Raw genomic sequence first — 14,643 nt, forward strand, 5'->3', positions numbered from 1 at the left:
TTCTTTCTCAGCTTTGTCTGGTCACAGGGGAAATAGAATATTTTCAATCCTCTAGTTGGCAGTGTTACAAAGTTTCTTTGCTCTCACTTTCCCCCTCCTTTTCCAAGCAAGATATAATAAGAATTAATTAAATAAAAGATATTTTTTTAAAAAAGAAATAACTAAAAGGGAGCCTCTAGCCTAAAATATTACAAAATCAAAAAGGAGAAAAAAAATAGATGTGAAAGAAAAAACCAGTCCAGTTTCAATATATCATGTATAGAAAATCCAGCAATGAAAAACAAACAAGTAATGTGACATTCCTGTTTAAAATCACCACTTAATCACTTCTGTCAAAACTTTTACAGATTCTTTCTTTTCCTTAAGGTGTCCTTTCAGATCTTAGAATAAAGAAAAAGTTCTCACCAAACCGGCACACTCTCTCTTTCTGTTCTCTTCTGTTTCGGAGCTGTCCCAACTTCAGCAGCTTTAATGGCTGCCTCTTTGCCGCTGGCAAGAAGAGCTTCACCTGGATCTACCAAGGATTTTGAGGTATCCCTGGGATCGACAGGATGCGCTTTTCACTCTCACCGTCTCTTCGGGACGGTTTAGATCCTATAGGACCGTCCAGGAGCAACGATATCAGCAGCGATCTCAGACCACCAAGATCACATGTTGTATTGTCGCAACGCCAGCTCCGCCCTCCTGGCACTCAGCCTTTCTTATGGTCCAACTTTCACAGCCATACATTGCAACTGGGCAAACCACAGCCTTGACTATACATACTTCATTCTCTGCATAGGTCAGAGATGAAGACACCCCTTTAGGTATGCTTTAAATTGTTCAATAGTCTGGGATTTGGTCTTATCATACTTCCTCAGATTGAGATAGCACCTGACAATGTGTTTCTTAGCTCCATGAACCTCAGTGCACTGTTAATTTAAAAAGTTCACATACTTTTTTCAACATTTAATTCTTTATTGACACATATTTTAAATATATAAAAAGCAGACACTGTATAAGACCATTATACAAAGGTAATTATAATAAATCAAACATTAAACTAAATATTGCAGACTAAATAAATACACTAAAAGAAGTGATCACAGCACATCAAGAGTGACTTCACTAAACAAAATGGTGGGAAAATAATGAAATTTAGACGGTGATTAGGATTTGGTTGAAATTTAACAGGATGAAGCATAATAACTTGCGGAGAATACGTATGGGTGTGTGTTTGCTGTGGGTGCGTGCATATAAATGAAATATAAAAATATTTATTTGGAGATAATTAAATCATGAGGAGGGGAGTGGGAAGGGAGGGGAGGAGAGAGGAGAGGAGATGGATGCTTCCTTGGAGTACAATTACTTGCTGACTGTAATGGATAGCAATTTTCTACATAGCCAGTAGCCGGTATTTTCTATATATTGTAAAAATATGAACATGTTCATTGGAACATTTTCCAGTACCATCCAGTTATTATCTAATCAGCAAATTAGCAAAATTTCAGCTTGTCAAGCAAAGATTTTTATCCAGTGCTCCGGTGCTCCTAAACCTGTATTTCCAGTAGAGTTGATGAATCAGAGCCTTGGGAGAAATATATCTGAGCAGCTAAGAATCAATGTAGCTTCTGTGATCATTCTGCCAGCCTAGCAATATCTTTCAAATAGATCACCAGCCATTGAAAATTCTCGTTCCATTCCATCTCTGGCATAATAAATATTTTTCAGGAGGAGGATCAGACGGCTATTTTAGATGACTGCTTGAACATCTATCCTTGATAGCTATAGCACTAGCACTTATATACTGCTTTACAGTGCTTTATAGCCCTCTCTAAGTGATTTACATATTCATCATATTGCCCCCAACAATTTGGGTCCTCATTTTACCCACCTTGGAAGGATGGAAGGCTGAGTCAACCTTGAGCCTGGTGAGATTTGAACTGCCAAATTGCAGTCAGCTGGCAGTCAGCAGAAGTAGCCTCCAGTACTGCACTCTAACCATTGCGCCACCACAGCTCATAATGTAGTTATGTAATTGATCCCATAAAGGTCCCAAAAGATGTGAGATTTCAATTGTCAGTTGGTTATGAAAAAAATGCCTTATTTGCAAGTAAACGAACAACAGCTCAGTTTCTTCAAGATATCTGGATAGGAATAAGGGTGCCAGAAGTAGTCTTTCCTTTGCATGTTCTTTATTTAGCTCTCTGATATCTTCTTTATTTTTCCACAGTGTGTATCATGAATAGAAATGTAATTCAGAATTGCAATGTCTGAGACGTTACTGAAGGTTCAATTACTTCTATGTGCCTTAAAACTCTGTGAAACAAGTGACCTCAAAAGTGTACACATGGAAAAGGTTTGGAGGAAGAAAACCTGTGCCCAAATAAACTTGACAGTGGGAAACAAAGGAGCAGATCCTCTCTGCATTGATAAAGGAATTGGAAGCATGGTCCCAGACTATTATTCACTCGTCTGTTTAACCTATCTGTACACCAGCTTTTTATTAACACAAGAAATTAACATAACCTAGATAATGTCTGAATATTTGCACACAGCAAATATGAACAAGGTTGCAATAATCAAACAAAAAACCTTTTCCCATGCCAGTGATAACATAACATAATACAAAGCAGGTCACAGCTAGCAGTTAAGCTGAAAGTGTAGATTGCAATAGCGTATGTTTAAAGGGATTTTTGCTACAGAATACCTACATGAATTGGGCTTCTCGGAAATGTGCCATCGCAAACTCCGTCATAGTGTAGTGGCAAATATCAAGAGAGTTTATAGGTGTGCTAGGCCTGGTAACTTCTGACTCTGTGCTGGGGGCAGACTTCTGAAGAGACAGAAAATTAGTCATCAGAGAACCGGTACTCTTGGTACTGAAACAAATTCATCCTGTGATGTTCATATTCCATCTCTTGCATTGTCTTCATAATCTGCAGTCTTTGCGGATGGTGTTCATTTCTTCAGCAGCAACACCATCTCCTCCCTTCACTTTCTTGCATGACTAATCCCCTTGGTCTCTGCTTGAGCCCTCACCTCCTTGTTAACTATTTTCTCCTGTGTGTTTTTCTTCCAGCCTGTTCGGACTTCTTCCTGTTGATTCATGTGGAGGTTGAGGTAATCGGGAGCTGCCACCACCTGCACCATTCCAGAAGGGAAAAGGCCAGAGCGCCCACCAATAGAGCCAAACTGCCAACCTGAACAGAAAAGATTGAAATTAGGCTAGCCAACTTTAACTTGCCTTTGCAACGTATTACCCATAGGGCAGCCCCTCCAAATCTGAATAGGCTACTGATTTGTGAGTTTGAAACTCCCCAGAATTCTTCAATCAGCACAGCTATTGAGAACTGTGTCACAAAAATTAGCTAATCAATGTGCTTGTCTGCTCGAAGTATTAGTGTATGTGTGTATGTGTTCCCCAGTTGGACTCTGATTCCAAGGGAGAGGTGGAACAGCTGACAGGGAGTAGGAGTGTGGCTCTGGTGGCTGTGGAGGAAACTGGGAAAGGGCACAGGCCGGCTGGGCATTCAGAGGAAGACCCAGGCCCACCCCCTCTTCATCCTAGGGCATGCAGGGAGGAACAGATAAGGGAGCAATGTGGTTTATGGGGGAGGAAAGGGCCCCAATCCCCTTCATGGGCTACAGCTCGGAAGACTGTTTAAAAGGGCAAACTGCACATGGCAAAGTTGCTGGAAGCAAAGCGTGCAGTATCTTTGCCAAGGCGTATCTGGGTTTTGGCGTCCTCCCAACTGCTTCATTATCTTGTGGAAGTCTGCAAGTTATTATCCTGGTCTGTCGTGTTCATTACTTCAATGTGGTTTGTGTTGGTTTTTTTATTTCTACTTTATTTGTATTTTGGGTTCGGACTGCATTTCTTCCCTTTGTAGACTGTTTTTGGAAGAGTTTGATCTTCCGCCGAGGATAATTGGACATTGGGGGCCAAGTTGGAGGCATTACAAGGAATTTATCTACTTTGGTGACTTTGTTATTTTTTTGCCACGCCCCGGGTCATCACAATGTGTGTGTGTGTGTGTTGTCATTATGGACTCTAGATATTAGTTATTTGTGGACAGATAATTTCACAAACTGAATTCCTGACAGACAAACACGAAGTATTCAGTAATGTCTAAGAACTCTTTCAACAAATGCAGCCATATTTGAATTTAAAACATCCCGTTTTGAGCTTGATACGTCTTGTTTTGAATGTGAGGCAGCAGGGCAAGAGACAGTCTTTTGAATATATTGTGTTTGTGAGCTCAGAAGGAGGTAAGAGATATGTTTTGAGCGCAAACAATTCTAAAATGCTCAAAACCACGCACTGCAGTTGGCAGTCATTGAAGCAGCAGTTTTACTCTTGACAAGAAATATTTTGAGGTTGAAAGAAGATTCATTAGACTGAATCTTTCTCACCTGGCTCCAGGCCCTTCATGGGAAGTAGTCGAATGAAGTCACCTTTCTTGAAATTTAAGAGGCTCTTGTCATCTGTGACATAGTTACGCATAGCAATGACATAGTTGGAATCCTTTTGGAAGGGCGGGAAAGGAAAAAAAGAGGTAAGGGGTTGAAATTATAGGTAGTCCTCAACTTGCAACAGTTCATTTAGTGACCATTCAAAGTTACAATGGTGCTGAAAAAAGTGGCTTATGGCCAGGGGTGGGTTTCTACCGGTTCTGTCCACCTCTGTAGAACTGGTAGCTCTGAAGAGCAGCAGACATAGAAACCGTTCTATGTCTGCTGATGTTTTTGCCCACTTGCCCACCTGGGCTCTTACCTGACCTTTATTTCCTGATTTTTCAACTTCAGCTACCGAACGAGTCACAGCTGTAGTTAAAAAAGTAGGAAAAGAGGGCTTTTTCTCTGCACACAGCGCGCTGATGACGATTTACAGGCGCACACTCGCAGCATGCAGGGAAGCACATCATAAATCACCGAACCTCGTAAATCCCGAACCGGTAGTCAACCCTGTCATATCCCACCCCTGCTTATGGCCATTTTTCACACTTACAACCTTTGCAGCATCCCTATGATCATGTGATCAAAATTCATGTGCTTGGCAACTGGTTCACACTTACGACCATTACTGCGCCCCAAGGTCATGGGATCACCTTTTGCCAGCTTTTGACAAGCAAAAACAATGGGGAGGCCAGATTCACTTAACAACCATGTTACTAACTTATCAACTACAGTGATTCACGAAATACCTGTGGCAAGAAAGGTAATAAAATAGGACAAAACTCCCTTAAAAATGTTTCACTTAACAACAAAAATGTTGGGCTCAGTTGGGGTCGTAATACAAAGACTATCTGTATTTGGGGAAATAGGTTGACCTTAAAATGTTGGCCTTTGCACTCAGTGCTTTAGATGGGTTACCTGTACAATCCCTCTAAAACCAGCCCATAAGGATTCGTGGCTTGCGCAATGATCTTGCTCCTACCTGTTTCAGTTCTTTCAGGAAGATTTCCACCGTAGCCTTGATCTGCTGAGCTTTTTGAGAATGAAGGATAAGCTGCTCATTTTTCAGAGAGAACTGAAGGATATTCCGACTGATCAGCTCCAAAGAAAGGACATCCGCATAACTGAAAAAGTCAGAGAACACGAATTCTTTGACTTGTTTGGCTTTCATCCTTGGCTTCGTTCTTTAACACCTACCATACTTTACTAAGCCTATTGGGATAATTTTTGTTAGGACATGGCTTCGGTACTCTCAAAAGGAGCTATAAGAAATCTACTCGTATAAAAAGTACCAAGAAAAGAGGTCATCTGCTCTCCCCTTTTATCAAGTTCTAAACCGATACTTGCTGATCTCTCTAATCTGCCACAATGCAATCTAGACCAGGTGGTGCTGCAGCAAAAAAAAAAAAAAAAAGCAGATTGAACAACTCAAAATGATTCAGACAAGTGAATCAAACATGAGTTGAATGAGAAGATCAAAGCAAAACTTGCTTTATTTTGTGTTTCAATGGGAATATGGGAACATTTGATTTAAAAAAAAAATTGAATACGTATATTTGTATATGTTAATTGGTTTATCAAACTAAAATATACAAAGTTTATGGAACGGTTAAGTAATGTGGAGGACTAAAATAGGCAAGCATGAAGTCTCATAGGGTAAGGAATTAAAAAAAAAGTCAAAAGAAGATATGAAATGCTTCGGTATAGCTATAAAAAGCCATATGTTTTTGGAAGTCTGTTGGGAATTGATGTGCTGTGCAAATTCGTGTCATAATGAAGTTTTTCACCAAGTGGAGTCAGTTGATGTTCTCCAACAAGTAGCTAGCATTCCTGATTTATTTGCTGTATCCACACTCAGCATTTGTTTATATCTTTGCCAGGTTTGGTAGATCAAGCTTGTGGTATTCCACTGCCAAGGAAGCAAGGGTCTCCCTCATGAATTTAGAAAACAGTTATATACATGGATTTTATTGCCTCTCACCTGAAGCTGCAAAGGATTTTCAGTTGTTCAGAACTGAAACTGGCATCTTTGGATTTCTTCAACAGCTGCAGACCCCGGTGAGAAACACCCAGTATCTGGACATCACTTCCATTTTCTCCCTATCAGGAAGGGAACAGACGGCAGCAACAAAATGGTTGACAAAATGTTTGCTCAAGCAGCAAGGAAACTTTTGTGAGAGTTGCTTTGGTGGACTATCTGAAGAGTTGGACTCTTTGGACCAAATGTTTGATGGATGAAAACTGCAGTCTCTTGCTCTGTTTCAGGCCCCTGGGCCAGAAGAAAGAGGAACACAAAAGAGACAGGCCAGGTCTACCCTTGACAAATTAGTCCCTCGCACAGTTCTTAGCATGCGCGCGTGCGCACACACACACACACACACACAAATCCTTATCTTTTTTTCATTCTGAGTTTTGCAGTTTTACCCATCCAGATTAAATGAGATGACGGGACAAGAGAAAATTCCAGGTGAAGAAATAATATTGCTTATCTGACTTGGCTCAGCTGTACAGGGAAAGCCAACCAATAATCCTTTAATCTATAAACTATACTTAAACAAAGTAGGGTTTAGCAGAAGGGGTTAATCCAATTAAATTATTAAAAAAAACAGACAGTGTGGTGTAGTGGCTAAAATGTTGGGTTAGAGACAGTGAGGCCTAGTTCTCCCTTAGGCAAGGAAGCCAGGTAGGGGTGTCTTTGGGCCAGTCATTCTCTCTCAGTCTGACCCACCTCACAAAGTTGTGAGGAAATTAGGAGGGGGGAGCATTGGGTATGAATCTGCCTTGAGATGATAAAAATGGAGAGGATAACAAACAAACAAAAAGTAGTATGATCTGGAGACAGGCTTAAACACGATGCCTAAACACTTTCTGGTGTGGTCTACCTACCTATCTACTCACACAGTCTACCTACTTATGGTCAGTTTTCAACAATGTCAGCCTTCACTGCACAGGCAACCTTTATGTAGCAGAAAGCTTGGTCCAGAGGGGTGCCCTGTTATTGATTTGCCCATAATAGCTGAAGCCCTGAGGGGAAAGTAACCCCTAAATCTTAGTGGAAGGACATAACAGGACTGTCGCATTATAGAAGGCTGAGGTAGGCAAACTTACTTTTACTGGGAAAAGGCGAGAGAAATAGCTGGCCCAGTTATCACGAGCAGCCACCACAATTCTTTTCTTGATTCCTTCTTCTGTGATGGAGCTGACATCCATGCCCACGTGGAATTCAGCTGACGGCAACAAAACAGAGAAAAAGCTTAATCAGCAGGCTCAGATTATGGATCCCTGATGGAAGCAAGCTACAGAGATGACTTTAGCACACTTAGGAAGCACATCAAAGAGTGCGCTGTTTCTAAGGACAGTTTGCAAGCAGGGATCTGGTGCTCTGCAGCCAATGTTAGAGAGCCTTCTCTTGGAGCTGGTAATAAACCATTAAATTTGCATTACATAGATTGTTTTAATAGTCTAAAACTTTTGGTTATATTTTATTCATGGGAATTTGTGGTTTGGAGATAGCAATGGGACTTGAGAATCTCTCCTCCTTTTTGAATGAGGAGTCATCAGAATCTGGAATAGGTCCAGCAGAAGGAAACATGTGACTGCTTGTACATGTGAAAGATAGCAATTTTGTGGCTGAAGGGAGAAGGAAGAAATGCAAGTTTCTAAGTGAAACTCTGGGTGCAACTTCAGAGGGCTACCCATACTGTTTCCTGGCTTTTAGAAGTACTTGTTTGCTTTCACTTATCTTTGCAAATAAAGCAGACATTTCAAAACTCTAGGGCAAATTCACTTCAAAGAAACAAACCCTGACAACACTGTTCTGGGACATTTTTTTTTCTTTTGGAAGAATAGGAATGCATATATAACTGTGGTGAGATTAGGTTGGATTAAGTAAATGTGGGACATGTGCATGTAAAATGGCTAGCAGAAAGCACTCTGGGTTTTTAAACTTGTGGATCAGGATCGCTTTGGGTTACGCACAGCAGTGGTACCTTTTCCCAACCTCTCTGGAGTGGAAATGCTGGAGAATGATGTGCAGGAAAGAAATTTTATTGCCCAAATGGAAGAAAAACATAATGCCATGTTGCCATGCCCAGAAAGCAGCTAGACTGGCAGCTGAATCCTCTTTTGATGGAAGTGATGCAGAGCAATAATGCCTTCCAAGATACCCAAAAGAAGAGGCTGGCTCCCGGGGTGTAGAATAAGCCCTGTGCCATTGGCAGTGCTGTCTTCCGAAGGAAGGGAGGAACTGGGTTGCCTCGTGTTATTGAATGGAAGGAGAGCCCTGAACTTCTGGATGTTGGGACTGGGCAGAAATTCATCTAACACAATGCTGCTGATTATTTCATTCCCTAAACACAGTTACCACTAAGCAAGGAGCATTTAGAAGTGGGTTATTTGTCTTAGCAGGAGAGTCTTAAGTGGGTTCAATACAGTGGTGGAATTCCAAATTTTTTTACTACCGGTTCTGTGGGCGTGGCTTGGTGGGTGTGGCGGAGGAAGGATACTGTAAAATCTCTAGTCAGAGGTGGTATTTGTGGTTCTCTGAACTACTCAAAATTTCCAATACTGGTTCTCCAGAACTGGCCAGAACCTGCTGAATACCACCTCTGGTTCAATAGCAGATTGTGAAGGCAGAAGATGGTTATCATATAACAGTTCCCATAATTTTAATGAATAAAAGAATGGAAAACAATTTTTCAGTTTTAGATGGAATGTGCATGCCTCCAAGATCCTTGAGGACCAGGAAGGGCACATGGCTTCCTTACTTAACAGGTCTTTCATTTTGCGCCTCTCCTCTTTGGAAATTCGAATGCATGAATCAGAGTAAGTATCTCTCAAGATCTGGGAAGGAACAAAAATGGATTACAATTCAACTCGTAAGACTTACAATGCAAGTGTCAAGCTTTGAGATAGAGCATGTGAAGTAAACCAGGTATATTCTTTGAAAGAGACAAAACATAATGAAGAAAAAAATAAATAAAAGATGGAATCTTGTGATGGAGAGGCTGATGACCAAAATAACAATGAGTCTCTTATCTTTCAGACACAAGTGTGAGCTCTCTCTCTCTCTCTCTCTCCCTCTCCCTCCCTCCCTCTCTCCCTCTCTCTCTCTCACACACACACTTACCTGGTCACATAACAGATTCAAGCAGTAAGGATGACTGAAATTTTCCCTGGGATAAAAAACCTATTGAGGAAGAGATCCAACAGAAAGTTGTTCTTGCATATGTACAAATAAAATCATGACTCAAAATAGCACATGATTGTGTACATTAATATATTCAAACACAATTCATTGAGTGAGGATAACATACAAACATATATTTCATTTTGGGGGAGAAGGAGTGGCTTATCGACATAAAACTCTATACTGGCATAGGAAAAGTAACTAAACTCACCCTATCCTTTTGAATGCTATTCTTCTCCAACCAGTCATACAATCAGACATGTTGCTTCTAACCAATTATATGCTTTCACACTGTAATTTAAAAAGGCTTACTATTTTTTATCAAGTTTTTTGGCCACTCATCTTACCACAGGGTAACTCTTTTGCCATTATCCTGATCCCATTTTTTAAATATTTTTTTTAATCCCACCTTTATTGTTTTTATAAATAACTCATGGTGGCAAACCAGCCATACAATCAGACATGTTGCTTCTAACCAATTATATGCTTTCACACTGTAATTTAAAAAGGCTTACTATTTTTCATTATTTTTTATCAAGTTTTTTGCCCACTCATCTTACCACAGGGTAACTCTTTTGCCATTATCCTGATCCCATTTTTTAAATATATTTTTTTAAATCCCACCTTTATTGTTTTTATAAATAACTCATGGTGGCAAACATACCTAATACTCCTTCCTCCTCCTATTTTCCTCACAACAGCCCTGTAAGATGTGTTGGGTTGAGAGAGCACGGGTGGCCTAAGTTCACTTAGATGACTTTCACCCCCAAGGCAGGACTAGAACTCAGAGTCTCCTGGTTTCTAGCCCAGAGCCTTAACCACTAGACCTATCCCAACTCTGAACAATTGATCACTACCAATGATACAATAACCCACGTGAGCCACTCCAGATTTCATAACCCTAAGACTACTATCCATAATAAGCATACAGGACAGAAGGCATTGAAATTATCCAAACACATTTTGCAGAATGGGAGCTGCAAGAGGACTAGCCATCAAACGTCTAAACTGTGGGAGATGCTGTCACAACAGAAGGACATGAAGTCAGAGATACTAATTTTAGTAGCTAAACATGACCAGAAAAGCAATGCAAGGAGGTGGGACCATGACACACCTCTTTCCGCAGGAAGAGTTTCCAAGTAGGGTTAGCATAAGAGAAGCTGACACTAGCAGAAAGATTGAAGAGCTGGGTTTTGACAGTAGTGTCTTCCAACAGTGTCTTAGCTGAATCTAAGTGTGAAAGAAACAGAAAAAGAAGGGAATGTAGCATTCTACTTTGTGTAGGTTGGTTTTTTTAAAGTTATCTTCAAAGCAACTGAGAATATTTTGCAATATCTCTGAGATCTTCTTGCTCTACAAGTGCATTCGCAAGTTCAAAACAACATAGCATCTTCTCTTAAAATGGGACTTCAGTAAAGATTCTGGCTACAAACTACCTTTCTCATAGTATCTACAAGCGGATTTTAAAACTGTATAAAACAAAACTGATCATGGACCAATACACTGTTGTCTGCTATAATAAATGCATAGAGTACCCTTCAATGAAAGACATTCAATGTAATAATTCAATTTACAGTAATAAAGAAAAAAAAAGAATAAACTGGGGGCGGAAATCACATCAATAACTGTGAGCAATGTCCTAGCCAGGAGGCTGTGGCAGCCTTTCCCAATTATGATCCATAGAGTTTTGTCACATCCTCGGTTAGGGAGACAATGATTGGTAAGAATGGCATCAGCATTGATCTGGAGATCTCTATTGATCTGGAGATCTCTGCATAAAAGTTGAATGGTTAGTGAATGTAGATGAGCCATGCAGGGAAAGGCCATGTGTATTAAAAGGTTATATTAAAAAGGAGGATTATGATTTAATGGTTTCTGTTCGCTGTTACTATTTAAATATTGTTTGATGCTTTCAGGACATTTCTAATCTAGGTCAGCACTCAAGTAGCAATATTAATAGCACTTACACTTATATACCACCCCAAACGGCATTCTCTGAACTGTTTACAATGTCAGCATGTAGCCCCCAACAATCTGGGTCCTCATTTTACCAACCCTGGAAGGGTGGAAGGATGAGTCAACCTTGAGCCCTGTCAGGATTGAACTCCTGGCTGTGGGCAGAAGTTTGCCTGCAATTCTGCATTCTAACCACTGTGCCATCACCGCTTTCGAATGCTTTCAAAATAGCATATTCATACTGTGGATCTCGTCAGTCAAAGAATTTCAGCTGGCAGGATGCAAGAGAAGAGCTTTCTCTGCCATGGCTCCTGCCCTTTGAAATATGTTGCCTCTGAAATGAGATTGGCTCTCAACCTCCTGACTTTTTGTAAGGGTTTTAAGACCTGACTCTGCCAGATGGCTTGGGAACCCAATGAGGGAACTTCATACTGGAGGTGGTTGACTAATTAAAAGCTAATCCCACCTCCCCACCCCACTCCGTGTATCCAGGTCCCTCCTTCACCGTTTTGTATTCATGATTTTAATTTATCTATTTTTTCATTGCATATCTGATGATTTTAATGTTTTTATCCTGTAAGCTGCCCTGAGTCATGAGATCATGAGATAGGCAGCAAATAAATTTCTTAATAAATAAATACTCAAAAATCAACCTTTTTTTGCTTCTGGTACAATATTATATAAACTCAAAAGGTGAACTAAAATATTTTTGTGGAAATAATAAATTCAAAATAAGAAGGAACGTTGCTACTGCATCACCTTTACAGTTTATCTCCTGCTGCGCTGTAAAATTATGTTATTTATGAAATGCAATGAAGACCAGGTTATATTGCGCAGCTTTTGCTACATTAGCCAAAAACCTTGATTAGTTTTGTAAAATAAATGTATCCAGAGTGACGCCCGAAATGCTTACCACTTTTTCCCCCAGGAAAAACACTCCAGCTGTAACGATGGCTGCTTCCTAACTTAATCAACAGCAGATCTGCCAACATCTACAGCAGGGGTGTCCAACCTTGGCAACTTTAAGACTTGTGGACTTCAACTCCCAGAATTCCTCAGCCAGCTTTCTGGGAATTGAAGTCCACAAGTCTTAAAGTTGCCAAGGTTGGACACCCCTGATCTACAGTATCAGAGAGGGTTTGCTTACCTTTTGTTTCATCTGTGACACAATCTGGAGGGAAAGAAGGGGGCGGGCCAGGAGGGGGAGGAGGAATCACTGAGCTGTGAGGACCAAAAACACTTGTGAGCACCAGTTGTTTTTCTTTGATGGTTTTGGAGGGTTTGGGCGGTGGTGAAGGTGGTGATGGCTTACATTTTTCAGAGGAGACCTGGGATGGGGGAGCAGAAAGGAAGAACAAACGCTCAATTCAGCCATGGTTGTATGTTACTCACATATAATTAGCTTCTCATTCACATCACACAGCTAGCAAGTTAGTCTTTGACAACATGTAATATAAAAAGCAAACAATCATGTAAGCTGGAAGGTTTCTGACAGAACTCTTCTAAGTTACTGAAGACAATTGGCATTTAGTTGGTTTATTTCATTTGATAAGAGTTCTATAGATGGACCCATTAGGATGATTTAAATGGAGCAAACATTATAAATGCTATAACAGTTTATTAGTAGTGTGAATAGCTTTTAAAAGCATATAAATAGAGTTAGCGGTGCCTTGTCTCTAAGTCAAATCATGGTGTCTTTTGGTTCAAGCTATGAAAATTATTTTTGGAAGATTGAGTTCCATCCAGAGAACAGACAGAACATTTGCAAACATTTGTAGTCAGGTGAGTTGTTTTCATGTGTTATGAAAATAAGTTCTATTTTCCCTTTGGTGGCAGATTTTTATCCACAGGCTGGGCAAAGAAAATGTGAATTATTTGTGGCTTCCCAGTGAGCACTATGAGCTGATTGGAAATTTAAGCCTGCAAACTTGGCAGGACATTTCCTTCTTCACACTAGATTGAAAGTAACCCATCAGACACTCACCAATGAATGATTCAACTCTAAAGCCTCCAGTTTTGCTAGAGCTTCCTCCTTTGGCTCAGATTTCATTAGAGTTTTAGAGATGTCTCTGCAATCAAACAAAAACCAGCTAAGATGACCTGTTGTGTGGACCACCATGGATTGTGCACAACAAAAGACCCAACCTTAGAGACTTTGTTTACAGAAGTTCTCTTACATATGTAGATACAAAAGCTCCATGGCTGTTCCTACTGTAGGAAGGGAATCCTGTGACAAGATGGTTAGTCACTTATGCAAGAAATGTCCAGTATTGGGAGACAGATATTTTGTCAATGACCAACTCACACATTAACAGACTTTCCTCCTTCCCTCAAACTGAGAAGTTCTAGGAATGGCCTGAATCTTTTCTTTCTGCAACTTCAACCACCAGGGGAGATCTTTGCTCAACTTGGCACATTTCTTACCTAACGGGCATGACGGGTTTTGGTGGTGGGACTGGACGATTCTTGTGGGTTTTAATAATGTTCCGTATCTCCTGGCTTGGTTCAGGCTGTTCAGGCTTCATATCTCGGAATTTCTTCTCCTGATAATTTTCCAGTTGCAAAGGAGGTGGTAAATCTGAAGTAAAGAATTAAGAGTATGTATTTCCTTTTTTTTTTTTTAATTACAACCCTATTAAATCTCCCCCCTTCCACACACACTGTTTTGTATTCTCCAATAGTTTCTAAACAGCTACTGTCCAATCTCTTACACAAATACCTTGCTGTTTTCATCCTGTGTGCATATCTAAGAAAATAGAATGGGTAATGACACAAATAGCAAAAGCAACTGTTTCAAAGTAGAAAAGTTGAGGGAACAGGATGGAAAAGCAACCCCAGGGTTCCTTGGATAGATTGCTATATAGATTTGTTGAGTGAGTGAGTGAGTGAATATGTCTCTGTGCTCTAACCACAGCCCTTTCTGCAGAGATTAATATGAAGGAAGCCATTTGGGGTGCAGAATCATACTCTCACCCATGAAATGCTATTACAACATGTTTTGGGACTTCTCAAAAACATGCTGTAATAAGGTGAAAGGCAAATAGAAAAATTGGTCTATAGAA

General features: G+C 40.3%; 1 protein-coding gene across 1 annotated transcript in view; it reads right to left on the reverse strand.

The window, feature by feature from the left end:
* MYO15B (myosin XVB) overlaps positions 1 to 14,643 on the reverse strand; it is a 62,176-nt gene that overhangs the window by 18,322 nt on the left and 29,211 nt on the right. The window contains exons 18-28 of the mRNA XM_026702167.2: positions 14,006 to 14,159; positions 13,566 to 13,650; positions 12,729 to 12,909; positions 10,740 to 10,855; positions 9,566 to 9,625; positions 9,204 to 9,279; positions 7,546 to 7,664; positions 6,419 to 6,537; positions 5,420 to 5,561; positions 4,396 to 4,507; positions 2,978 to 3,182 (exon numbers count right to left, since the gene is read on the reverse strand). Coding sequence (XP_026557952.2) covers positions 2,978 to 3,182; positions 4,396 to 4,507; positions 5,420 to 5,561; positions 6,419 to 6,537; positions 7,546 to 7,664; positions 9,204 to 9,279; positions 9,566 to 9,625; positions 10,740 to 10,855; positions 12,729 to 12,909; positions 13,566 to 13,650; positions 14,006 to 14,159 — 1,369 coding nt within the window. The remainder of the gene's footprint in view (positions 1 to 2,977; positions 3,183 to 4,395; positions 4,508 to 5,419; positions 5,562 to 6,418; positions 6,538 to 7,545; positions 7,665 to 9,203; positions 9,280 to 9,565; positions 9,626 to 10,739; positions 10,856 to 12,728; positions 12,910 to 13,565; positions 13,651 to 14,005; positions 14,160 to 14,643) is intronic.

The sequence above is a fragment of the Pseudonaja textilis genome, chromosome 2 (genome assembly GCF_049901715.1).
Source record: "Pseudonaja textilis isolate UNSWEBS1 chromosome 2, rPseTex1.2, whole genome shotgun sequence".
In the NCBI taxonomy this organism is placed as follows: domain Eukaryota; kingdom Metazoa; phylum Chordata; class Lepidosauria; order Squamata; family Elapidae; genus Pseudonaja; species Pseudonaja textilis.